General features: G+C 35.3%; 1 protein-coding gene across 6 annotated transcripts in view; it reads right to left on the reverse strand.

Moving 5' to 3' along the window:
* Positions 1-1031: 1031 nt before the first annotated feature.
* Positions 1032-26133, reverse strand: part of LOC149778268 (syntaxin-binding protein 1-like) — a 100659-nt gene continuing 75557 nt past the window's right edge. For 2 of the 6 annotated variants that reach the window (XM_089939065.1, XM_089939062.1), the window contains 6 exons: positions 23789-23833; positions 17591-17605; positions 10853-10966; positions 7109-7194; positions 6451-6608; positions 1032-6296 (listed from right to left, as the gene is read on the reverse strand). In XM_089939065.1, coding sequence (XP_089795191.1) covers positions 6235-6296; positions 6451-6608; positions 7109-7194; positions 10853-10966; positions 17591-17605; positions 23789-23833 — 480 coding nt within the window. In that variant the 3' untranslated portion in view covers positions 1032-6234. The remainder of the gene's footprint in view (positions 6297-6450; positions 6609-7108; positions 7195-10852; positions 10967-17590; positions 17606-23788; positions 23834-26133) is intronic. The other 4 variants (XM_089939066.1, XM_089939063.1, XM_089939064.1 and 1 more) reach the window with 3 other exon arrangements.

The following is a 26133-nucleotide window of genomic DNA, read 5'->3' on the forward strand; positions in this document are numbered from 1 at the left end:
CTAAGTCTTTTTACTTCTTCTTTAAGTCTTTCAAATTCTTGACCTCTAGCTTGTTTTTTATTGTAATATACGCGATATATCCATTTAATGAAATTATCATCGTTTGTTTTTTCATGACCGGGTTTTAAAATACTAGATTTATTAGATATATTTTTTAATATCATCTCAGGTAATCTCTCTCTTTCAGTGTTTCTAATTTCCTCAACAACTCCTTCGTTAAATCTTGCAATTAATCTTAAGCTCTCTTCTGCTGTTTTGGGTTCAGATGCAAGTTTTTTTCTCACATCGGCGACTTCAGCACGAAGTTCTTCAATACCTTCAAGTATTTCCTCATCAACAGGTGGAGGCTGAGCTGCGGCTATGTCAGTTGGAAGGTCTCGTAAAATCTTCTTTGTTTGTTTGGTTCTTCTTGCTATTTTTTCAGCCTGCACTGCAGTTTGTTTTGATACCGGAAGAAGATCTTCTTTGATGACAGTTGCAACTTGTTCAGTAGCTGCAGTGACGGGCTTAAACAGTTTTTTAGTGTCTTCTTCATACTCAACTTTTGCTTCTTGTTGCGCTTGTAGATTTTTTCTAAATGAGTCTCTGACAGGAAGAAATTTTTTAATTGTTTCTAATCGTTCTCGAGCTGTTCTTGCAGTATGAGATTCTGGATGTACCATTTTTATTATAACATAATAATTTAATTAATATCAGCAAAAGAGGAGCAGCAGAGAGGGTACCTACCAACGTTGGTCGTCAAAAAAATAAACAAGAAATAAATAAACACGTAGAGTACTTTATTTTTTTCAGCTACTATTTCGAACTGAGGTTTTATTAGCACAATCGGTCATTGCAAAAATAAACATCTCAAGGAAAGTTCATTTGTAAAATCTGGACCTTTCTACGAGATGATTTATTTGTTTGTTTTATTTGTTTTTGTCGGAATTCTATGGTCTGTTCACCCTCTCTGCTGCTTCTCTAACCAACAGAAATGTGTAGATCCATGAATGTGTGGCAATGCTGTGAGAGAATATAACAAGGCAAAATCATTTGCTTTCTTGCATAAGTTTATTTATTTCTAACATATGAAAGAAAATAACCATCCACTGTGATGAAACTGATCAATACTAACTACAAGTTATTAAAGACGCATCTACAAGACAAACTTTAATCCACAAATTACATTTAGGTGTAAACTTACAGCAAATGCCACTAAGTAAAAACAGTGTTAGTAAAGCTGAAATAAAACATTATAATCTGTCAATTGGCAGCCTTGGCAACATTAATATAACCATAACATAGTTACAAGAAGCAAACATTTTACTGCCAGTATCTGAAATGCAGAAAAATTAATAGTGACAATTTACAAAAGACTTAACATCTATGTTGGAACCAGCAACTGCACAAGATTTGCCAAAATTGCCAAGGCAATCCAATTTTTTTGATTTATTTCCATGAAAACAACATATCTGGTAAATTAAAATTTAAGGACATGTACTGCTGTCTGACAGCATATTTCTGCCTCAACTGCTTGCATTTGCAAATGTGACATCTTGGAGACGATATAAATGATTATGGGATTACATATATTTTAACAAAGGAACATGCAGAAATGCATAACTTGGCAAAATATCATAATAATATTACTTTGAAAAAAGGATGTCAGAGAAAGAGTGAATTAATAAAGCAAATGCAAACTCATAATTGTGGCCCTGAGTGGCTGAGTGGTCTAAACCACTTGCCTTTACTAATTACTGCTATCTTGCCTCTATCTGTTTGGGTTCGAGTCTCAGGCTTGGCCACTGTGGGTATGTGAGAAAGCTGCCAGTAGCATCCCATGGGTCATTGGTTCTATCGATGGCTTTTCTCGGATGTTTCTCAAAAAATGTAACTGTCTGCCATGTTAAGTCTATCTAGCACTGAGAAATGGCATTACACCACCACCAACAACAAACTCATAATTGGGTAACTGTTACAGTAAAAAAGAAGACTGATCATGAATTTAAAAATTTCTTTGTACAGCCCTTTTGTGGTACACTGAATAAATGAACATGTCAGTATTTTTCTGTGAAAAATCTTGTGACTACTTGTAAAACAAATATGTCTATCAATTTGAGTAATCACTCAATTTCACGTTCGCATTTATCTTATAATATTTTCCTAAAATTGGTTATGATTCCATTGCAATCTCCGTAGTTATAACCCTGTCTGTTACAAATATCATCTTGTCTGTATTTAGATTTCAACTGTTTGAGTTAAAGTATGACCTTACTGCTGTATAATTGTAGGTAGCATCCGCCTTTTACATTTACATCAGAGGGCCTGGGTGGCCTAATGATCTAAGGTGCTTGCCTTTACCGATATCTCACCTCTTTCCACATAAGTTTTAGTCTCGGGCTTGGCCAACAGAAAGCTTGACAGCAGCTTCCTGTGGGTTGGTGGTCCTTCCCAGGGTTTTCACAGGTTCTTCCGCCACCTTATGTAATGGCTACCATGTATAGCCAGCCTATCATGTGCTGAAAAATGGCATTAAGCCCACAACAACATTTCCATCATTCCAAGTCTGAGTCTGCAGAAGCGTGAACCAATCTCAGATTTCAAGAAAACACTAACTCGGCTTCTCCTTGTTCTAGTACATTTTATCACCCCTAATATACATAAGGCAATTTGATCTCATCTGCTAAAAACTGCTCACAAAATTCTAACTGACCTCAAGAATGCTTGGCAGCACAAAAACAAGATCATGGAATAGATAAGCCAAACAAACTTTTGCTCTCAAAGATATGTTGGTTGGATAAACTATGATCTTTTCAACATATTTCTTTATTTCACTGCAAAATAAGCATATAGTATAATACAAAAAAGTCATAAAATTTCAACAGATGTGAGTAAAGCAAAACAATCTTACCAAAATCATATTGTATGATATCTGCAACTGTTATGAGTGTTTCATAGAACTAAATTTAGGATTTCTTGAGAATAGAATTATCCTGAATTTGCTCCAAGCCCTGCCCATACCTACTTACATAAAAATATCTTTCCTAAAGTATAACAAATTATGGAATTTTACAGACTTATAACACTGAATAAAAAGTAAGATAAATCTCAGATTTAAGCAAAGTCAAAGCAACTATTTTTGAGTTACTATGACTGGAAAATTACTATATTGTTGTTGCTGTGGGGGTTGAATGCCATTTTTCAGCACACAATAGGCTATACATGGTGGCCAGTGGAGGAGAACCACCGGAAAGAACCACCGACCCACAAGAAGCTGCTGGCAAGCTTTCTCACATAACCACATTGGCTGAATCTGAGACTCGAACTGGCGCAGAGGTGAGATGGCAGTGATCTGTGAAAATTACCATATAAATGACCACTTTTTGAAGAATGGAATACTTTTTAAAAAAGATGAACTTAGAAATGAGTATAAACTGCACTTCTTTTGAGTATGATGCCTTGAATAAATTCAAGGATATTTACGTTACACTTCATACTGACTGTCATGTTGTGGATAAATCTGAGGATATTAATGACAGACTGCATAATGAGTGTCATGTGGATAAATCTGAGGATATTAAAGACAAAGTTTGAATTCATCTTGTAAAAAGAAAGGAGACTAACAGTCCCTACCTTAAACCCAACTAGTATCTTCCTAATATGTAAATGGATTATATGAGATAATCCAGTATTTTCCTCATTTATAAAGTTGTGAAGCACTCGACATGTGATGTTAAACACACATATGACACAAAATGTTTATTGCTCAATAGCATTATGCCTGTAGAATCTAGACAAGAGTACACTGAAACCTGTCATATGCCATGTATTTGTAGGATTCAATTTGTAATGAAAGACCATCCTTTTTGCCTACAAATACTGGTCTTTAAGTCGAACTTGATTGAAAGACCACTCATTTTACCCACAAAATATGGCCTCTCCCAAAACAGTTTGCTGTAGTAGCACCGCTTTTATGAAAAGGATGGCTGAAAATTGTACATCATAATAATCAAACAAAACCAAATATTCGATAACTGCCAGACAATCTGGCATAGCATTTGCTGTAAGTTTTCTGTCAAAGTAAACACAATGTTACATGAACATTAACAAATGCACACTAATAACACAATTTAAGAATTTCGAAGTGGAAACATAATGACTTATGTCGCCTTCTGTGTTCGTACACTCTATAAATTATCCCATTCTTACTCGCCTATAAGTAGACTCCAACTGCCAACAATATGAACTCTGACCTGCTGCTGCCTAATAAGCTGGCAGATTAGCATCTGTTTAGTTTGATCTACTAATTACTACTGACAAACTGCACAGACCCAGATCTCTCACCACATTATGCAATAGCAGATCAGAGTTTACATCCTTTGCAACTGTATTTGACTTATAAGAGAGCATAAATGGCACCAAAATATGATTAAACAAAAGTATTATTCAATTTACACTTAATGTTCTGATATAAACAGTTAATGCATACATACAGCTTACATGTAACATAGTAAAGTTCCAAGCATAAAATATTCACAGACCTCTGAATAAAACCATTTATATCAAAGAATAGAATGAGATTTTAAAACATTCTCAACGGTTTTGCAATTTGTAACTCACCTTTTCAAAAACAAGTTGCAAATGATTAAGGCTGTTCCTGCAAAACTTACTTGGGACTCTAGGAAGACACTTTAAATTTTGTGGTACATGCCCACAGATGCAATTAGAATTTTCTATCAGTTTAATATGAACTCCGAGTAATCAGTGTACCCCGCCATATGTTATTAAAAATCTGCCTTCCTTGGGTAGCATGTAATATAATATGGAAAATCCCTAACCATGGGTATTAAGTTTATTAACACAATATAAGGGACATATGTATCTATGTACATTTTGGAAACAAATATGTAACACAAGTTACAACAGCATTAAAACAAAGAATGAAGGAAAAAAGGAAAGGAATTTATATCCCTATTTCATCTTGACCAAGAAAATTGTTATTACGGTCTGTGGATTGGGAAATCTCGGAACAAGATTGAATTTATTGCACTATATAAATAAATATATGTTTTTGGTACCATTTTAAATATTTTATATCTACATTTACCTGTACCTATAATAGAGAAATATTAAAGAACAGTAAACACCATTTTTATACAGGTAACAAGAAATCCATCCTAACAAATTACTTTAAATACAAGTGAAAATCTGTCCCCTAAAAGTATCTGAGAGATAAGGTGATTCAGTGGTTAGCTTTCTGAAATTGTGAGAAGGGTGTGGTTTTGAATCCAACCATTACAACAGTCAATGCTACTGTGGCATGTACCTGGGCAAGGCAATTTACTCCAGTTACCTCAGCAATAAGTAGCCTACATATGATGATGTGCTGTAAGACAAACAAAACCAAATCATTGATACAATTATGAATACACCATGGAACCTATGTTTGTGCACTGATGCATCCCCACTCACCCACCAACATTCTCTTTGAAAACCTTAATGCAAAACTTCAACACTGAAGCCACCACTGCTTTCATTGCCAAAGAAATGAAACTTATGTTTTACAAAAGTCAGAAACACAACAGGATGAGTTTGGATAAACAATATTTCACTGTAATACAATTTTTCAACACACAACAGGGCTGAAGGACCATGATGAACATTTTGGATGTTAAGTCTGCACCATTTTCATTTAGAACCAACATAACATCTGTCCAGTAGGAGTAGCAATAATATCATAGACATGGTCAGCGTGGCAGCCATTTTATCTGATCATTTAGGACCAACAGGACATCAACAAGTTTCATTGAAAAGCCCATGTTGATTTAAAATCTGATTTTGATTAGAAGAGTTAATATTTTCAATATGGCTGCCATAGTGGCCATACTGAGAATGTGTGAGGGGTATCGTTTACCTTTAAGACCAACTAGACCCTGGGATGACAGTGTCTATAAGGTGTAATGATAATCCAAAACAATTATTAGAAGTAGTTGTGAAATTAATTGTACTGCTGGACACTGGACAAAAGACCATCACATAACCTCAACTGGTCTAGTACCGGCAGAACTAGCAATGACAAGATTGATGAAGTATGGTACATTTCTCTTGTCCCATAAGTAGACTACATTTCCTGATGAATATAAACTTAAGATACATCAATCAACAGTACTTCCCATCTGAATCATAGATGGATATAAACACAAGATAATAATGATCCCTTGGTCCCACCTGATCTGGTGTGATGGTTTGTATCTTCTAATTGCTCAGCTCCTTAAGGTAACTCAAGAATAACTCTGGGGTCAGAATGTGGGTTGAACCTAGAAATATTAAAAGATATGTTACCCAAATAATTAAAGCTCTTTTTATGTCTAAAACATGTATTTTCCCAGCATAACATAATGACTTAATATCATCAAGACCTCTTCTTTTTCATTTAATAGATCTTTGACACTACACAGTGACTATACCTACCAATGAGAACTTCCCAATTCTTTACTGCCTGAGTAACCTCATATGCACAGCGGATTTCTGAGTAAGTAACTCCCCCAATGATGAAGATAATTAGGCGTGGACCACTCTTGTACTGGGGTGCTCCTGCTTTATCCTTGTGCCACTGACCATATCGAGCACTGAAAAGGAATAAGATCTCATTCATGGCCTTACACTGTAGAAAATAGTTTCCCTTCTAGAGTACTGATTGGCTAATTACATGGCGCTAGTTCAGGACAGTCCACTACTGACTTTGGCTATGGTCATTCCACCTGTTCCGGCAGGTACTACTGCCATGCACCTCATACCATATGCCATTATATACTGTCATGTAGAATACTAAACCTATTATTCACTTCCACTTGGAAATGTTGTCCCATCATAATGTCAGGTGACAATAACTGAATAATTGTCCCATCATAATGTCAGGTGACAATAACTGAATAATTGTCCCATCATAATGTCAGGTGACAATAACTGAATAATAAGTCCTTTGCGTGCATGTAATTTAAATATTTATGATGCCAAGAAAAATTTAAATTAACCTTAAAATGTTTTAAAAGATAATAGTGTCAAAAAACTTATACCTAATCTCGTTATCTGCAAACACAGGTGAAACAAACTATTGCCATATTATTACCTTGTGGGAGGTCTGTAGCTGCTTCTAGGAGCACCACCTGACAAGAAGGGGAATGAAGACGTTTTCAGCTTCTCCTCAACAGCTTCCTGTAATTAAAATAAATTATTTAATACTTCAAGACATTTAGACTATTTCTTTAACTGATACTTACTTTTAAATTTACCTAACAGAGCAACAATGACAAAGCTACTCTTTGCTGAACACTGGATTAATGGAATCGTGAGGCACTGCAACACAGTTTGTACTATGATATACCCTACTGTATCTAATTTCAAAACTCAGGTGTGTCGTCAGTGCTTGTACTGTATCTGACCTGAACTGAGGTATGTCAAAAGTGTTTTTATTACAATGTACCCCTAACATATCTAACTTTAAAAATGGGGCATCATACCAATGTTTGTACTATGATGTAACCATTCTGTATCTGACTTGAAAATGGGGTAGCTTAAAGTGTTTGTAGTACAATGTACCCATAAATTATCTGTCTTGAAAATAGGCTGTCTCACCAGTGCATGTACTATACTGTATCCTTAATGTATCTGACTTAATGTATCTTACCAATGCTTTTACTACAATGTACCCTAATTATCTGACTTGAAAATTGGACATCTCACCAGTATATATACTATAATGTATCCCTAATGTATCAGACCTAAAAATGGAGTAGCTTACCAGTGCTTGTACTACAGTGTATGCATACTGTATCTGATTTGAAAACAGGGCATTTTACCAATGCTTTTCCTACAATGTACCCCTAATGTATCTGACTTGAAATGGGGCATCTTACCAATGCTTTTACTACAACGTACCCATAATGTATCTGACTTGAAAATGGGGCATCTTACCAATGCTTTTACTACAATGTACCCATAATGTATCTGACTTGAAAAGGGGCATCTTACCAGTGCTTTTACTACAATGTACCTCTGATATCTAACTTGAAAATGAGGTGTGTCACCAGTTTTTGTACCATGATGTATTCCTACTGTGTCTGACTTCAAAATGGACATCCACTTTTGTACTCACAATACACAAGTGATCATCCTTAATCCAAATTTTAACACAGAACCTTCACGCTGATGATGCTGCTGCTGCCACTGTAAAAGTGTGTGATTTGGATTTTTAACATAGCTTTAACAATTTTTCAGCCATACTGATATGTCTGCAGTGTGGCAGCTTATTGTGATGTCTAGCACTGGGGCATCATGCCACAGACATGTGGCATCATGTCCCACCCAGTCACATTATCCTGACACCAGGCCGACCAGTCCTTACACTAACCTCTTAATGCTGTGCACTAAGTGAGGCAGCTGCTAGTACCATTTTTACATGTACTTGGTATGACTCGGCCAGGGTTCAAACCAGCAACCTTTTACATTGGATATTCCGCATTACCATTGCAGACAAGAACATGATTTCTTTGAAGGGACAGACATTGGATTGGATTAAACAAATTTCCAGGAATTCAAGATAAGACCATTTCTTCCTTTTAATTGCTGAATGTTGAAACCATCTACAATATTTTTCCATACAGAGGATTAGTCATTTTCATTTACAAATAAGTACACTCCATAAGAACTCTTCTGATGAAAACCCCATGTCAAAATGACTTTCTTTTTAAGAGGAGTAGCTGAAACAAGATTTTCAAGATGAACACGTACTGGATGTCAGATTAGCACCATTTTAATTTAAGATCATCAAAACGTAAGTCTTTTGGCAAAATCCCCACGATGATATGACCATTCATTCTGAAGAAGTAGCAATTACAAGATTTTCAAGCTGGCCATTGTAGCAGCCATATTATAGACCAGATCAGCATTATTTTTATTTAGGTCAAGGTACACACCATAAGAAGAGACCAGATCAGCATTATTTTTATTTAGGTCCAAGTACATACCATAAGAAGAGACCAGATCAGCATTATTTTTATTTAGGTCAAGGTACACACCATAAGAAGAGACCATATCAGCATTGTTTTTATTTAGGTCAAGGTACACACCATAAGAAGAGACCAGATCAGCATTATTTTTATTTAGGTCAAGGTACACACCAGAAGAAGAGACCAGATCAGCATTATTTTTATTTAGGTCAAGGTACATGCCATAAGAAGAGACCAGATCAGCATAACTTTTATTTAGGTCCAAGTACACGCAATAAGAAGAACCAACTTTACCATGGGATGAATGTATGTTTAAAGTTTCATAGCAATCCTCAAAAGAGGAATAGCAAAAACCTGTGCAAAAGGACAGAGGGACAATGGATATCAGATTATTCAATAAATAAGCTCTTCAGGTCATAGACCAGTAGGTCTAATGCCCTTACCACCCCCATAAATTCAGTTTTTGGGGCAGCAATTTATTCATTTTTTTAAAATGTAAAACAAGGTTTGCAAATTATATCAAGAACTCTTGATGTGAACCATCTAAATGATGATGGTTTAAGACTGTCTTTGAGTTGAAAGACACCACAAAACCTATGAAAACATCAGTCTGAAATAGGCGTCCACATATTGTGCAAATATGTCAAAACCTGAGAGAAAATCTGGAATCAATGAGGTCAAAAGGAAGCATGCTACCACAGATAATTCAAGGCCTCCAAAACCAGATGGCTCCTGGCAAATATATGTTTAACAAATCATAAATGTGCCCAAACAGTGTAACTGATGTAGACGGTTCCAATCAAATAGTGACCATAACACTGTTCAATTTTGTCCGAAAATAGTGCTAACCTAATGAGGTCAGGGTCTTCTTACATTAAAACCTCATCCCATGATCTGGTCCCAATCCATAGTCCTTGAAAGCTATTCAGCAGAAGACAATAAATTATGATGGAGATGCCATTACATTATTCCCTCCATTGATAAAGCAGGGACAAAAACATTCCAGACTGAATAACTGGTATTTCAGAGAATTCAGTGCTGTAATTCCTCATAAAATAAACTCCATAATTACACCAGTCCCTGCATTCTTGAAAAGTTGTGAGCAAGAAAATCAAGCTCAAGCAAGATATACCAAAATCAGATATGATACCTGGACTTTTGAAATGACTGACCAAACCTCAAGTTTCTTATTTAAGAAGTGTCAAGAATACTGGGTCCGAGTCCTTATATAAGACAGTTATAGTTAAGGGTCACTTACATTGGCTAAATTTATTTCTATTATTACTAATTATCAAGAGGTCAAGGGTTGGCACCAAGTGTAAGGTGTCCTCAATTTGTGATGGTGTAATTATTGGACTGGAGACTAAAAAATTATGACGAGCCTGAGAATGAGTTTCAATAATCAGCTAATCAAAAATGACCTTTCATAAGTAACATCATTTGACGCTGGTCAAATCAAAAACAGTCATTTAAGACTGGTCAAATAAAAAACAGTAGCATCATTTGACACTGAACAAATAAAAATCTCAAGCTCAATAATATTATGGTTTTCAGAGCAGCCCATTATTCATGAAACAATAATTCATCATTAATAAAATTTCCAAAATTAAAATACTCACTTAATCTTGATAAAAATTTGCATGTATGTAGCAATACAAGCAATTTAATTCTTAAATTTTCACAATGTTTACATCTCTCACAGCAAACTTAAAGAAGATCAAAAGTTTTGGAAATCTGAGGATGAGCTCAATGACTGTGTTTCTTAACTAATGGGCAAGGATCCTCCATGCACAGGACATATCTAAACAAGAACAATTAGCTTTTTCATTTGATTGTATTTTATAGACATGTTTTGTAGCCTTTACCTCCATAATATCCTTGATGTAGGGAACCCATCGGGAAAGATGGTAGGTGTGTTCTGCTGCCCTTTCTTTCCTGTTATATGGCTGATATGGCTGAGAACCCTTCTTTCTGCCACTCTGAAATAGGCACATGGGGACAAGAATAATTAGAATCCAATAAACCAATTACATCACTGGCCTTCAAAAATTAGAAGCTCCCTTCTGAATTCACTGGTGGATTTTTAGCAAGTTATATGCTATGTTATTTATCCTGCTGAATTGGACAGTAATAAACAGTTGTGTCATGTTGTCATCTACTTATTTGGACATTAAGTACATAATAAATACCTTTTTAACACGATTGTCTTCATTCAGTCAGTGACCTTGACCTTTGACCTTTTGGCCTCAAAATATAAAGGCTTCTTCCTTATCATAAGTGCAAGCCATCCATAAAGTTTGAGGCATGTCAAGCAGAACTAATATTATTGTGCAAAAATCATTTAATTCTTTTAGTCAGTGATCTTGAACTTTGACTGTTTAGCTTCAAAATCAATTGAGTATTTCCTTTCTCCAGGTGCAAGCTGTCTAAAAATATGGTAACTGTAGATGATGTAGGGCTCAAGTTATTGTGTGAAAACCATTTTTTTCTTCTTTTAGTCAGAGTGACACTGACCTTTCAGCTGATGAACCCAAAATATATATGGTTTTCCTCACCCCTAGTACAAGTCAACAACACCATTTGATAACTGTAAAATGGTGGACAACTCTGGATATTGTACAGAAACAAAACTGGCTGTTGTTGTTTGGGTTTTAGTGCATTTCTCAGTGCAAGACTGGCTATACATGGCAGCCAGTATAGCTGGTGGATACGAACCCAAGAACCACCGACCCACAGGAAGCTTGAGATGGCAGTGATGCATACAGGCAAGCACTTTAGACCAATCGTCCAGCTAGGGCCCCAAATAAAATTTGTAACTCAGGGTCAGGTTGATAACATAACACACTCAGACAATAGTCAACAGATATATGAAAACTGTACCACAACATGTTATTATTGACAACACCGATGATGCCGTTACTGGAAAAGTAAGACAGTACAACCATCCTGAATGATAATCCCTACTGCCCCCAAAAGCAGGTGGTCTTTCATAACAGATCTCGACACTGTATGATCAATCAAATGGTGCAATGCGAATCTAGTGTCTCAAGAAAAGTAGTTTCTCACAGCAGTGGTCTTTTAATAAAAATTTTACTTTATCTTTTTCTTACCATTTACAAGCATGAAAAAAATAATAGTCTCTCAAGACAGGTGACAGGTCTGAACACTATAAAATCAATGAGATTCTAATCTCTCAAGGCTGATGATGTCTCATAGCACTGGTCTTTCAAGAAAAGTTGTACTGTAACTAAATATCATAGCATTATTTTTACTGCAGTTATATATACTTTCTCAGGAATTATGTTGATGAAAAAAAACCAGTTGTCTCAAAATGTATATTTACATTTTACAGCAGACATATGCAATTTCGTATGGGTAAGATAAGCACTTGTTAAAGCCACACCTTATCATATAAAGAAGCAGATTAAAGCAAGTCAAGAATCATAGATTACATATGCCTGTTACATAGCTTTCTAGTTGCAGACACAATTCTTGCTGGTGCAAAGACTGGTATTTTTGTCAAGTCCCTGAGGGAAAAATGTGGTAACACCAATGACTCTACTCTCATGTAGAAGAATAATTAAAAGTTTCCCAAAGATTACCCAGTTTAATTAGAAACAGTTCAAGGACAAAAGTGATCATGGCAAATGGTAATTAAAATTAACTGTGTGGCAAACACTTAACACAGAAGCAATTATTATTGGTATTTGATGGCATAGCATAAAAAGCAAACTTGAAGACTAAGTATTACTGTTCACATGTTTGTGTGTGTGATTTAGAATTTTAACGTAGCCGTAACAATTTTCAGTCATATCACTACAATGTCTGCAGTGTGGCAGTTTATAGTGATGTCCAGCAATGGCCCCGGGCATCATGCCGCAGACATGTAGCACAATGTCCCACCCAGTCACATTATCCTAACATTAGGCCGACCAATCCTAACACTAACCTCTTAATGCCGAGTATCATTTTTTATAAGTCTTTGGTATGACTCGGCCAGAGTTTCGAACCCGCAACTTCCCACATATAAGGTGGATGCTCCAACCACTAGGCCACCTGAGCAGTTAACACACGTTTGTTAATTGTTTTTTTTTTCAAACATTAAAACCGGTAAGAAATCTGGTTAAAAACATTAAATATAAAGCTGAACATGGGCTGAAATGCAAATCTATGCATGAAAAATAAATCTTCCCATTTTTACCACATTTTACTATTTTTGTTTGGTATTTCTTTTTGTCTAAAGGGTTGATTTTTTTCTAGATTCAGCACCACACTAAATGGAGACAATGAAATAGACTGGAAACAAAATATTTCTTGATTTGCTGACCTCCATCTTGTGTCTGTTCTGTGTTTACAAGACACAACAGCTAAAATCTCCCAGTTATGCAAAGCAACAATCTTGTAAGAAGTCTGTTTAAGAACCATTTTCTTACCCAGAAAAAATATTGAAGATGGTGGTTGATAGACTGATTTAAATCAGTAATACCAAATTCTTACATATAAAATACCCCTCCACCTCCAGTAACTTATTGGTGAAAATCAGTATAAACAAAATATATAGAACTTTACATATAGGGAAGAGCAGAACTTTTACATGTGAATAAAAAAAATAGTTATAAGTACCTACAAAATCTCTATTATACAATAATATTGTCTACTGGAAAAAGAACAGGAGTCCATTAGAAAATGTCAATAAATACTGACATGAGATGGGCATAACAAATTAGTTCAAATTCTATACACATCAAGTGATTACACTTACATATAGAATGAGTCTTCATTTTTCTCTTAGGATTTTCTTTTCACAAAATGCAGTCATTGTCATACATATGTGTTCATATCATACATTTAATGAATACTTTGAGGTATATCACATATTCAAAATCTTTCAAAGTACCTTCCTGTTTCTGTAATGTATACTCATGAATTATAGTCCCTCCACAAAATGAGGCCAGTGGAATGTGTTCATCACAAGAGTTAAATGACTTATTTTATAAAGAAAATAAAACTAGCAATAAGCAAATGAAACACAAATGCCCAATCTGTGCCTGAAAACTGACATAAAATGCAAGACTTTACCAGATGGATGGATGGAAAGAAGGACAGAGAAGGTTGTTACCTGACAAATAATTCACTGTAAATATGATGGCTTATATGCATTAATAACATATGTAAATAAACAGCTAATTAGCTTACTACTAAAAACAATTGATTTTATAGTTAACGAACATGAAATACTCCCAAGCTAATTTATACAAATTTTTAAACAATATTTACAAAGCATTTCATATAATTTGAATACTATACAATAATTTACACACGACTGTCATGTTGTTTTAACTACACAAGTATTTCAAATGTTATCAACCATGTTCATCTAGACTGATTCCATACTGAACAATGATGATGATGATGATGATGATGATGATGATGATGATGATGATACATAAACACAAAAATACAAAACTTTCATGAAATATACACGCCGATGGCAACTCAGCTAAATGATGACTAATGATGACACAGAGTACAGCATACCGCATTGTAATATTACAGTACTGACACTTACACCTTGGACGAGTTGTTGCAAACATTTTATGTACCCTTGTCTCGCTATAATTATCAAGATATGGAGATCTGCAAAATCCAGGGATACTGGCATCTAGGATGAATGAATGTCCCCCGAGCTCATTCAAGATCCAGCCATGGGTACATCATAAACTTTTTGAACATACTGTAGTAATTTTTATATCATATTCATTTTTTGCAAGGACCTTCTTGTGTATGCTGTATGAGCAATGCTTTACTCAGAGTGAACGGGAAAATATCATAAAGGCATCATAACATATATACTTGCTTATAAGATGAGCCCAAGTGCAAACTGCACAGACCTGTATCTGCCATTGCATAATGCACCATCAGATCTGAGTCTGCGCAGTTTATCTGTAGAATAAACAGCACAGACCCTGATCTGCAAGGCAGGTACATTATGCTACGGCAGGTAAGGATCTTTCATGTTTGCAGTTTGAGTCACCTTAAGCGAGTATTATCAGTATCATCTTTTGCTTTTCTCAGTTATTAATAAACATTCTGCATCTGTATTAACTTACAAAAGACTGTTTGAGTGGAAACAGATATGACAGTCTTGGCATTTGGATACTGATGGTGGAAGGTCCATTTGAAAATTTAACATATTTAAAAGAATTTGTATCAAAATTTATTGCAATACTTTGCTTTTTTTAGCCAGATCTTGATATGGATACAAGCTGCACAGTGTCACTGAGAAAATTTTATTATATTCATGAAGTTAGATACCAAAGGACACCAAGGATAAAATGGAGAAATCAAAATGGTCTACAAAGAATCCATCACCATACTCAGTGTTGCTCATAGATCAAGGACCTGTGGGTATCCCACAATATTTTGTCCCATGTCCCCCAAATGCTGACCCTGTGTGCCCTCCTGGGTGTTTTTTTCATCAGAAAAATTGGGTACAAGTTTTCATTAGTGGATGTCCACTCATTATCTGTATGGTGAGGAAGAATTTAATTTGTCATTGACAAAAATTAATAAATTTATGCAAATACAAAAGTTGCCATGTAATTAATGATTTCTTAGTTTGGAAAGAAAAGTAATTCAGAAAAAAGAGATAATTATTATAATTATTGCTGGTAGATATTGAGTTTACATTAATGTTAAATTAGAGAGCAAAATCTGGAGTGGAAAATTCCATTTCATTTCGGGTTAACCATATATTTTTCATGCACATAACACTTTTATTGCAATAATATAAGTGTTGAGGGAAAATATGATCATAGTACAATTAAGTTGGCAAACTGTACAAGTGATTAAGATTATCTCATTTTTATATTAGTGCATTATGTACTATTATTTTCATCTGTCCCTCTAAAAAGGTCCATGTCCCTCAGATCTGGAGAGAAGGAGACAGACAGGGAGTGCAGGGAGTGCCCTGCTTTTGGGATCCTATGTGCAACACTACTATACTATATGAACCATACAACATATTTTCTAGCAGAGAAGAGTTTTAATCTCTTCTTATAAAATGTTTGTCTGCATCATTTTGTGAAATATTACAAGTATTCCAATGAACCCGCCCATCTTACCTGCATCTGTGCAATGATATTACCACCCCACCAATGTCTTTGATTTGCAAAATTTAACACTGAGGATGTCACCATCATCAGTCAAAAAAGTGAGAGCTATGTCTCACCATTCTTAAACTGATGAGACAATAAAGGTTATGTCTCATTATGCTTACTGTCACACAAACCCGTCAAATTAACAGTTTGAGCTTAACATGTTACCTAGTGTGAATACAAGACATACCAAGCAATACTGACATTGTGATTTTAAGGAAAAGAATGAGTTGCTGCTAGATACCCTTGTTGAAAGGAAAACGAGCTGTCATAAATACATTAAGGTGTTTTTAGAATATAAAGCAGTCAGTCAAAGGTAGAAAGGGGAGGAGACAGTCAGCAGTGTGCGTGACCCTACAGCCCTCACTGAGCCTTTTGGCCTGTAAATGGTTGATTCGATATGTAGAAGGGGTGTGTGTTTGTGCCCCTACAGACCTCCCCCAGCATTTTGGCTTGTAAAGGGTGAATTTGAAGTGGGAGTGTGTGTCTCCTTAGCTTCCTGGCTGGTGGAGGGGAGGCTCAAAATATGAGCAGGAAAGCAAAGATACTGCGTTGAATTCTGGAACAATGAACATGTAATCATTTGTGACTACATTTAGCCATTGTTTTGTGATAAATACATAAATATATATATATTGGTGACTTATGGATGACAAATTGTAAAGTCATGGAGTGCTATTCTAATCAGGATGAAAGTGGGAAAACTGACTTTGGTGAATTCCATCAGAATAGAGTGCAATGATAGAACTATTCAACTAAAAGAGAACTGAATAACAGGACTTGAAGAATCAGTTTCTATTAATCTTATATCATTTAACATTTTATTTTACATGAGGTAGTGTTAGTGGGAATGTGGTAGTGTGTGCATTATTAGTGTTAACAGTCAATAAATGTAATATTATTTGTGCATTTTCCACTGTTTGTCTTCATTCTTTGAGTGATTATCGCCTGCCCCAAACATTCACCCTTCCCTGTGTTAAGTATTTGACTAAGTATAGGGGAGTTTGTGATGCTTACACAGATGAGACAATAACGTTTATATCTCATCATACATACACAGGTGAGATGACAAAGGTTAAGTCTCATCACACTTACAATAAAACAATAACAGTTACATCTTCTCTTTTCACCTTTGCAGACCTATTTTCAGAGTTGGACTCGGATGGATGGGTGCATGGATGTATGGGTGGATGGATGGATGGGTGCATGGATGGAGGGATGGACGATGGGACGACGGACAAAAAGACAGATAGATAGAAGGATGGATGTAATGTCCTCACATATTTTCATGAAATAGCAGGAAAGAAAATGCAACCCTTTCCATAAACAATTTAAACCTAAAGACTTCAATATCCCAAAAGCTCATAAAGTTCAAACAAGATTTAACCTTATAAAATAAATGCAGCAAATAAGGATAACAAGGATATATAATTAAAATATACATACCACAGGACTACCAATCTTTGAGGCAGATGCAAAAATATTGTTTCATTTAGGATTCAGTACTTAACCCATCAATCACCTACAATAAGTACTGAACAATTTATTTTTCCAAACATTGTTTGACTTACTTAGAAAATCATAGAATTTATGATCGATGACCAAACTACACATATACAATAAATAACCTACCATAATAATTGTGGGAAATCTAATTCACAAGCTTCTTCCTGCACAATACATAAAAATATAAATCTAACATGCAAAATGAATAAATTTACACTACACAGTAATATGTAGTAATACTTCCTTATAAGGTCTGTACAGTCTGCAATGAGACTTGACTTGGAAACAAGTATATACAGTATGGGAACTTTATAAAACTTTCAAATACAGCATCACCTTTGTTGGAAATTCAAAAGTGATATACGATTCATGATAAAAAAAACTTGATAAACACATACTATATACACTAATGTATAAATTGGATCAAACTGCAAATTGCACAGACCCAGGCCTGCAATCGCATTATGTCCTGGCAGATATCGGTCTATGTAGTTTGTTAAGATTAATAAGTAGAACCATCATCATAGACCCTAATCCGATAAGACTGTAGATCCTGGTATAAGATACCTGCAGCTGGACCCAATATACAAGCAAGTGTGCACAGTACCCTGATACTAATTTCACATTTTTACAAAATATTATGTATAACAACCCATGGCCATATGTGTTGGAATTGTAAAATTATTTGAAAAAATCTTATGATTCAAGTACTGGTTAAAAGGAACCAGTCTATGAAAGAGCCATGTAAGTGAATAAGTTATATACATGTAATTACGTTACAAGGCATATTAGTCATGTACTTTTATAATATGGTTATCACATTGGTAAGTATAGGTTAAAAGTGCATGAAAAATTTCTTTGCTCTTGGTTAGTATAAGATATGTGTATTAATGTAAACATATGAGCATGCAAGAACATGGCTTCCTTAAAAGGTCAAGTTGCATATATATATATATATATATATGCTATCTAGGTTTGTTTAATATGGGGTGTTTGCGTAGTTTTATAAAGGTTGATTGGTTGGTTTTTTAATACGGTACTTTAGGCAGATTTAAATTGATTGGTTATATTATGCAATGACTTTGAAATTGAGTTGTTCCAGGAAAAGAACTTGATATCCCATCTTAAATGTAAATTCTATAGCAGATGAAAGACACTTTTAATACCAATTAACCTCTTTCTTCTTCTGAGCCATGATATTCTCCTTTGTGAAACATTCTGTAAGTTGTACTTCTGTGGAAAGTGTAGAACAAATCATAATCATGTAGCCAATACCCACAGGGATAGCTGAATTCAACATTGTGTAGCTAGCAATTTATAGGCTCTGGAATGAGGTTTGTATTATTATTCAAAACCTAATATGGAAGGACTTTTGCAGTAACTAGTCATATGATTGTTTTATTATGAATGACAGCTAATCATGAGTGAATCTTATGACCAGTAAGTGGGCAAAGAGCAATCTTAAGAATCACATTGATTTGAAACAAAACTAGAAACCTGGTGAAATTTATCAATCACTGGCAGTATGTTGTTGGTGCTTTGAAAGCATATAATAATCCAGATGGACTACTCATCCAGTTTGTCAACGTCCAGCTCATCCACTGTGTCTGAACCACACTAAACAAATAATTTAACCATAACTTAACAGCACATGAAATCTGTCAATCTTTGGAGATTAGGCCAAATCTAGTTTCATCAGTTAATGTTAAGTGATTTATTTTCACTACCATAAGCATGATCAATCTCATAAAAAATAAGAAGAAATAAAATAAAATAAGGTGAAACACAGTTGGTAGAACATGTTAATTAGAATAAAACTACCTACTCAGCAATTATTCTAGTGACAGTTGGTATTGGTAGATGGTTTTGATTCATACTGCCAGACAGTCATCTATATTGCAATATGATTTCAGCTGGCAAGACTCATCCTATTTACCATGCCCTAGGGCTACAAGATTGCTAGGTATGGGCTCAGATATGCTACTACATGATTAGGACTTGTTTCATACTTTTATTTCCTGCACAAGAAAACTGGGGATAATTAGTTTACTAAATGAAATTAGACTACTGTACATTTTTTGGTTTATCCTAGCTACATCCTTGGATAACTGAGGCTAATGGTTAACTTACACCCTAATATACCCATGGCTAACTGCATCCTTATATAATGATGACTAACTGCATCCTCAAATAACCATGACTAACGGCTACCTTACACATTCTGATACCCATGGATAACTACATCCTCCAATACCCATGGATAACTACATCCTCCAATGCCCATGGACAACTACATCCTTTAATACCCATGGATAACTACATCCTCCAATGCCCATGGACAACTGCATCCTCCAGTACCCATGGATAACTACATCCTCTGATACCCACGGATAACTACATCCTCTGATACCCGTGGATACCTACAACCTCCAATACCCATGGATAACTACATCCTCTGATACCCACGAATAACTACATCCTCCGATACCCATGGATAACTACATCCTCCGATACCCGTGGACAATTACATATCCAATACACCATAGTGGCTCAGTGGTTAAGTGTGCCAGACTCACAACCCAAAGGATGAGTTTGAATCCTACCATCAGACCAGCCTGGGTCAGCCACCGAGGTGTCTGTTACGGCAAGGCACTTAACTCCAAACGCCTCTACACTAAAAAACCAACTTTTATTACTATGCCACTCAATGGCTAACTATATCCTCAGATACAGAGCTGCTCCGAGCATTTTATCATCAAGGATGATTTATCCCCTTTCATGAAAATAAAGGAGAAGAACAAAAATGAGGGAGAGTAAGAAACAGCTATAGTTCAATATTTGCATAACACTTTAATATTAATCTCTCTTTCTTCCTGACCCACTCTATAAGACCCATATTGAAATAAAAATATTTAAAAGATGTTGCCTCTAGTTGTATAGGCATTAATATGTTCATTCATGTGCATGAATACTGTCCTGTAATGGGAACACCCTCTGATAGCTTACAGGTGTTCTCTATTGGATAATTCTGCTCCAAAATAAGATTTTTCACTAACACAAGCTCTGCCAAAGTTTAACTTTGTTGAATTAGCACTCTACCAGCTACTAAAGGACTATGGCAAATTTTCTATTCCACAAGGCTGTATTATGATTTTTAAGTCTATTAATGCTATAGCCTACTTGCTTAGAGGTATTTTGATCAAATAAAAATCTTTACTTTTAATTTCATTCTTAGATTATTAATTATTAGATTTTATCATAACCTGTATGCTACTACTATATGGTATTGTAGCACATGATTCTGCGGAGCAAAAGTATGACAAGAAAAGAAGAGAAAAGGAGCACTCTGCTTTTAAACTATCTTTTAATTTGGCTTGTTTGTCTGCCTTTTCTTACATTTAATTTTGAAATACTGCTGAAATGAAGGGTTGACCACCATGCCGTCTGTTTTTGTCCATCCAACATGTACATTAGATTTATATTTAATAATGCTTTTGGGTTCAAAATCTCTCACTGGTATCTCCATTAACATTTTCCCATCTCCAGTAATCTGATATATTTCCTAACTTTAAAAGTAAATTGCCTTAATTACTATGTTCAGCCAGTAATTGCCGTAGTAAATCATCATCTAACGATGAACAACAGTGGGAATCAGCCATTTTGGGTCTTCTACACAGCCTGTATTATAAACGTGCATTGTAAAACATCCTTTATGCATGGTTGAAACTATAACACAATGCTTGTTACAGGGCTCAGTGTGCCAATCAAATTTAATTTAACAACCATTCTCATCAAGGCAAAGTAACCAGATATGTAAAAAGTTATGAAAAAATACATGTCCCAACAAACTACAATATTACTTCCATTTCTACAAGCATTTTAAAGGTGAATGGTTGAATAAAGTTGTATAGTGCACGTTGAGAATATTTTCATATATGCTACTTGAAGTTAATTTGCAGGAGTTCTCATGCATCACCACTTTCCAAGTACATGAATTCGTACAAATTTGTGCAAATCATGTGATCGTGCGATCTGGAAGCATCTCTGCAGATATCCATTGCTAAGTGCATCCTCAGACAACAATAGCTAACTACACCTTTCTACATCCTCAGATTCCATTTCATTAGGCTACATCTGGTGCTCTCTGAATACTCCCCCCCCCCACTGCCCATTATTCCTTTCACTAAGTCACATATGGTATACCCCTGTCACTTTGCCATGATTTAGTAAAACAAGGTTTAATGTTTAATCTTCTAAAAATGTTGCAAATGGCCACACATTAAACTTAAGTCAATATGGCTGGATATCTAGTAATAAATCTGGAGATTTCTGCGCATACCAGCTCATGACAAACTGAAGCTAGTTACAACACCTATATTTAGTGTTGAACTTTCAGTAAGCACAGGAGACATTCTCCCAACCCGTAATGCCAGTGTCCATCTAAATTTCACTAATCCCAATGTTCTGATCATTATAGAGGGACATAAGACAATACAATGTCCCCCCGATAACTCAACTAAGGTTCAATACTATATATAGCTCGTATATTGTGGCACGGTTGCCATAGGTGACACATGGTTGTTTTCTTATCAAGGTCAACTAGTTAAAGTTCCCATACAAATAAATAAGCCAAAGGCAATAAGCTATTATCGACTAATGTATTTCTCATAGAATGGGTATCTGGACAAAAATGTATTTGTACCTGGAAAAGAAAACTGTACATGAATTAAGTTCGTAACAAGGCTGTCTGGACAACAACAGTTTATTTATAATGTCTAAAACTTGGACAGCATCAGTGTCCAACATGTACCATATTTGATATTAGGAAAAGCAAGAGGCCCAAGTCAGCCTGAAGTCAGTCATCTGAGCAACAACTACCTAAAAGCACTGAAGGACTGCTGGCCCAGAAATCTTGGTTTATTATGATGCTTTCTGACATCCAAAATTTTACTTTTATTTTATATTAATGACAGCAATTTTATACAGCAGATTGGCATCATTGGTACATATTCAAAGACTTACACAAGGATTCTTTATGTGAAATCTGGTCAACTTTTGCTGATTGTTAATTTAAAAATGAAGTTGTTTCAAGGTTGTTGTATTTTCAGTAGCAATGGCGTTATTCAACAGTGAAGCAAGTATTAAGCCAGAATGTCTTCTGTGAAATATGGTCAAATTCTGTTCAGCAGTGGTTTGAAAGTAACCTAAAAGTTTCTCTACTTTTTGCAACTATGAAAATATTTAACAGCAAATTAGCAACAGTTGTACAAAATCAAAGGTCATCATGCCAATTCTATTCAGCAATTTATGAGAAATCATTTAAAGGTTTTTCTTTTTGAAGTAACAGTGTTAACTTGCATTTGATGCTATTCAAACATGAGAAGCATTCATGTCAGGATGCTCTTTAGCAAGTTTCCTGAAACAAGCCTTGTGTATCATTCCAAATTAGTTACAAATAGGAATTGCTGATCAATGATGGACGATACATGATGGATTCTGGATCATGCCATAAACTTACTTGGACTTGTGACCAAATTAAGTTATTTTTAAAATAATTAACTGACAGATTAACAAATGATTTAAACTTTTTTTGAGTTTTGATTGAAAGAAGGAAGAAGCACCAGGGTCCCAAAGAAAAGACATATGTGAAGTGTTACAAAACAAAAAGGAGATTGTTCCAAAAGCAACATAAGATCCCTTAGAGTTAGGATATTAAGGTTGCCCAATTGTTCCACACAAAAAAAAGGATTTAAGAAGTCCCACTTAACTAAAGCTGGGATTGCAGTTGTTCAATCAGAGATGTCTCACTGAGTGTCCCAAACATGAGGCAGAGCACAAGACTTGCTAAAAAGCTCAAGCAACATTGGACATATGAGGAAATCCTAGGGATGTTCCAGTGTTCCAAAAGGAGAAACCATTCAGCAAAAATGAATCCAAAGATTGTGTGACAATGAGACACAATCCAAGTGGTGTTCCTGTGTTCCAAAGGAGAAAATGTCAAGCAATAACTGCCCCAATGGCTACATGAAAGAAAGGGTGGATACATTGTCCCAAATCCTTATCAGAAATTAGGATAGGATTAATACAGGATAAAGAGGTTGGCTAATAGGGTTATGAAGGTTACTGGTGCAGACTTACGGGCAGAATGCTACTAAGTTCTGGCCCAATATATCCTTTGTTTTCCTAAAACAAATAAATAAATATCATAAAATTGAATACAAATATACGAGAAAAATAAAAATAAAGAACTTGTCTTGCAAAGAGCAGAATAATAATGAATACTGAAAAGTAACCATTTCTGCCAAGAAAAAACAGGTGTCCCTTGACTAATGTTCTACTGGTCAAAATGAATTTCCAGGAAGTCAAATTATGATCATTTTTTCCTGTCAATTGCTGAGTGTTTAAACCATCTTGGAATTTTAGTCTTAAGCAAAAACAAGATTTTCAAATTAGTTGCCATGTTGGCTGTCAGACTAAAATCATTTTCATCATTTAGAACCAACAAAACATAATTCAGAATCAACAAGACATCATAACAAATCTTTTTTGAAGTTGGTAACAAGATTTTCAAGGTTACTGCCATGGTGATATCAGATCAGCAACATTTCAATCAGGAAGAACCAGACATGATAAGAAGCCTTTTCCTGCAAACACAATATCGATATGACCTGCCATTTAGAAAAAGTAGTGATAACAAGATGTTCATAGATGGCCATTTTGGTGGCCATAATGGGAGTCATATCTGCACCATTTACACTTACAACCAACAAGACATAGTAACAACTCTTTGACTCAAAACCCTATGCTGATGCGGCCATTTATTTGGGACAAATGGTCACACAACTTTCACAATGGCTACTGTGGTGGCAATATTAAATATCTGAGCAGCACCATTTTCACAGAGGATTGACTATACATCAAAAGAAGTCATTTAGTAAAAATCGCATATGTCTGTGTTGGCCATATTGAATATGCAAACAGTGTCATTTTCATTTGGGACCAACAAGACATTTTAAAAAGTTTTCTGGTGAGAACTCCAAGGCAATAATACTTTCCATTTACAAGAAGCATTTATAACAAATTTTCACTGTGGTGGCCATATTATACAGCAGATTGTCACCATATTTATTTATGACCAACTAGATATCAGAAGAAGACTTTAAGTGAAAACCCGTTGTAGATAATTAATTCAGAAGGAGTAGTGATAAAAAGATTTTCAAGATGATCACTGTGGTGGCCATATTGGATGTCTGAGTGGCACCATCAGATGAATGTAAGTGTAAGAATACGGGTAATCCTCCATGTAGTTTTGCCGAGTAACAATAAGAAACTTAGGTTAACAGACAGATGGACAACAGATATGGACAGCAGACAATAGATAACAGACCATCTCATAAACAATGGACAATAAAAATAAACAAAAACAATACAGACCCTATGAAATTTATTCATGTCAATTTAGTCAGAAACCCTAAATGCAGCTCTGTGTTAATGATGAAATATAAACATTGTCACTTTCACAACATTTGATTGGACTAGAAAGATATGAGTAAATGCATCACTAAACAGAAAACATTTATATCTATTGACATGTATTTTTCAATTTATGCATTATCACACACATGGATGTCTGCATTCACAACCTGACAAACTGGAAAATTATCCTAGTATGTATTATCTTAAGATGTTTTTCCTTGCATATACATGTATATTTCTTTTCTGCAGAAGTCATATGTTAGTTTTGTTCTTGGAGAAGACTAGGATCCATATTTTCTCATTTATGTTGTGGAAGAATTTCATGTCAAGAAATTAAACTCAGATGCAAAATGGGCTCTATGATCCCCCTCCTATGTTACAAGTAGTGATTAGCAATGACAGGGACAACTATGGTTATGTGATATGTATTCCAGACACACAACAAAAAGGGTGTGGTTCAATTCTAAACACAGGATTAGCCTGGGCTGGCTTCAGTGGTTTGTCCTTAAGCAAGGCACTTTATACCATTTGCAACACAAATACCATGTAAATATAGGTGTGGTGGGTCAAGGTGAAATGGATTTTGATTTTGATTTTTTTTAAATGTAGCTTTAATAATTTTTCCATCATCACTACAATGTCTGCATAGTGGCAGTTTATAGTGATATCTAGCACTGGGGCATCATGCTGCAGACATGTAGCAAGATATCCCACCCAGTAACATTATCCTGACACCAGGCTGACCTGTCCTAAGACTATCCTCTTAATGCTGAACACCTAGCGAGGCAGCTGTTAGTGCCATTTTTATGTCTTTGGTATGGCTCAGCTGGGGGCGAACCCATAGCCTCCCGCATCTGAGGCAGACACTCTAACCACTAGACCACCGGAGCAGTCCAAGGTCAAATGGAAAGCAAGTAGTCTTTAAGACACCTTATTGTTGATATATCTATGCCAATGCAGCCACAGTTTAATAAAAATTTGCAAGCATCTGACCTTGTGCTTTGTCT

The sequence above is a fragment of the Sinohyriopsis cumingii genome, chromosome 17, assembly GCF_028554795.1.
Source record: "Sinohyriopsis cumingii isolate HCF-2022 chromosome 17, ASM2855479v2, whole genome shotgun sequence".
NCBI classification, from domain to species: Eukaryota; Metazoa; Mollusca; class Bivalvia; order Unionida; family Unionidae; genus Sinohyriopsis; species Sinohyriopsis cumingii.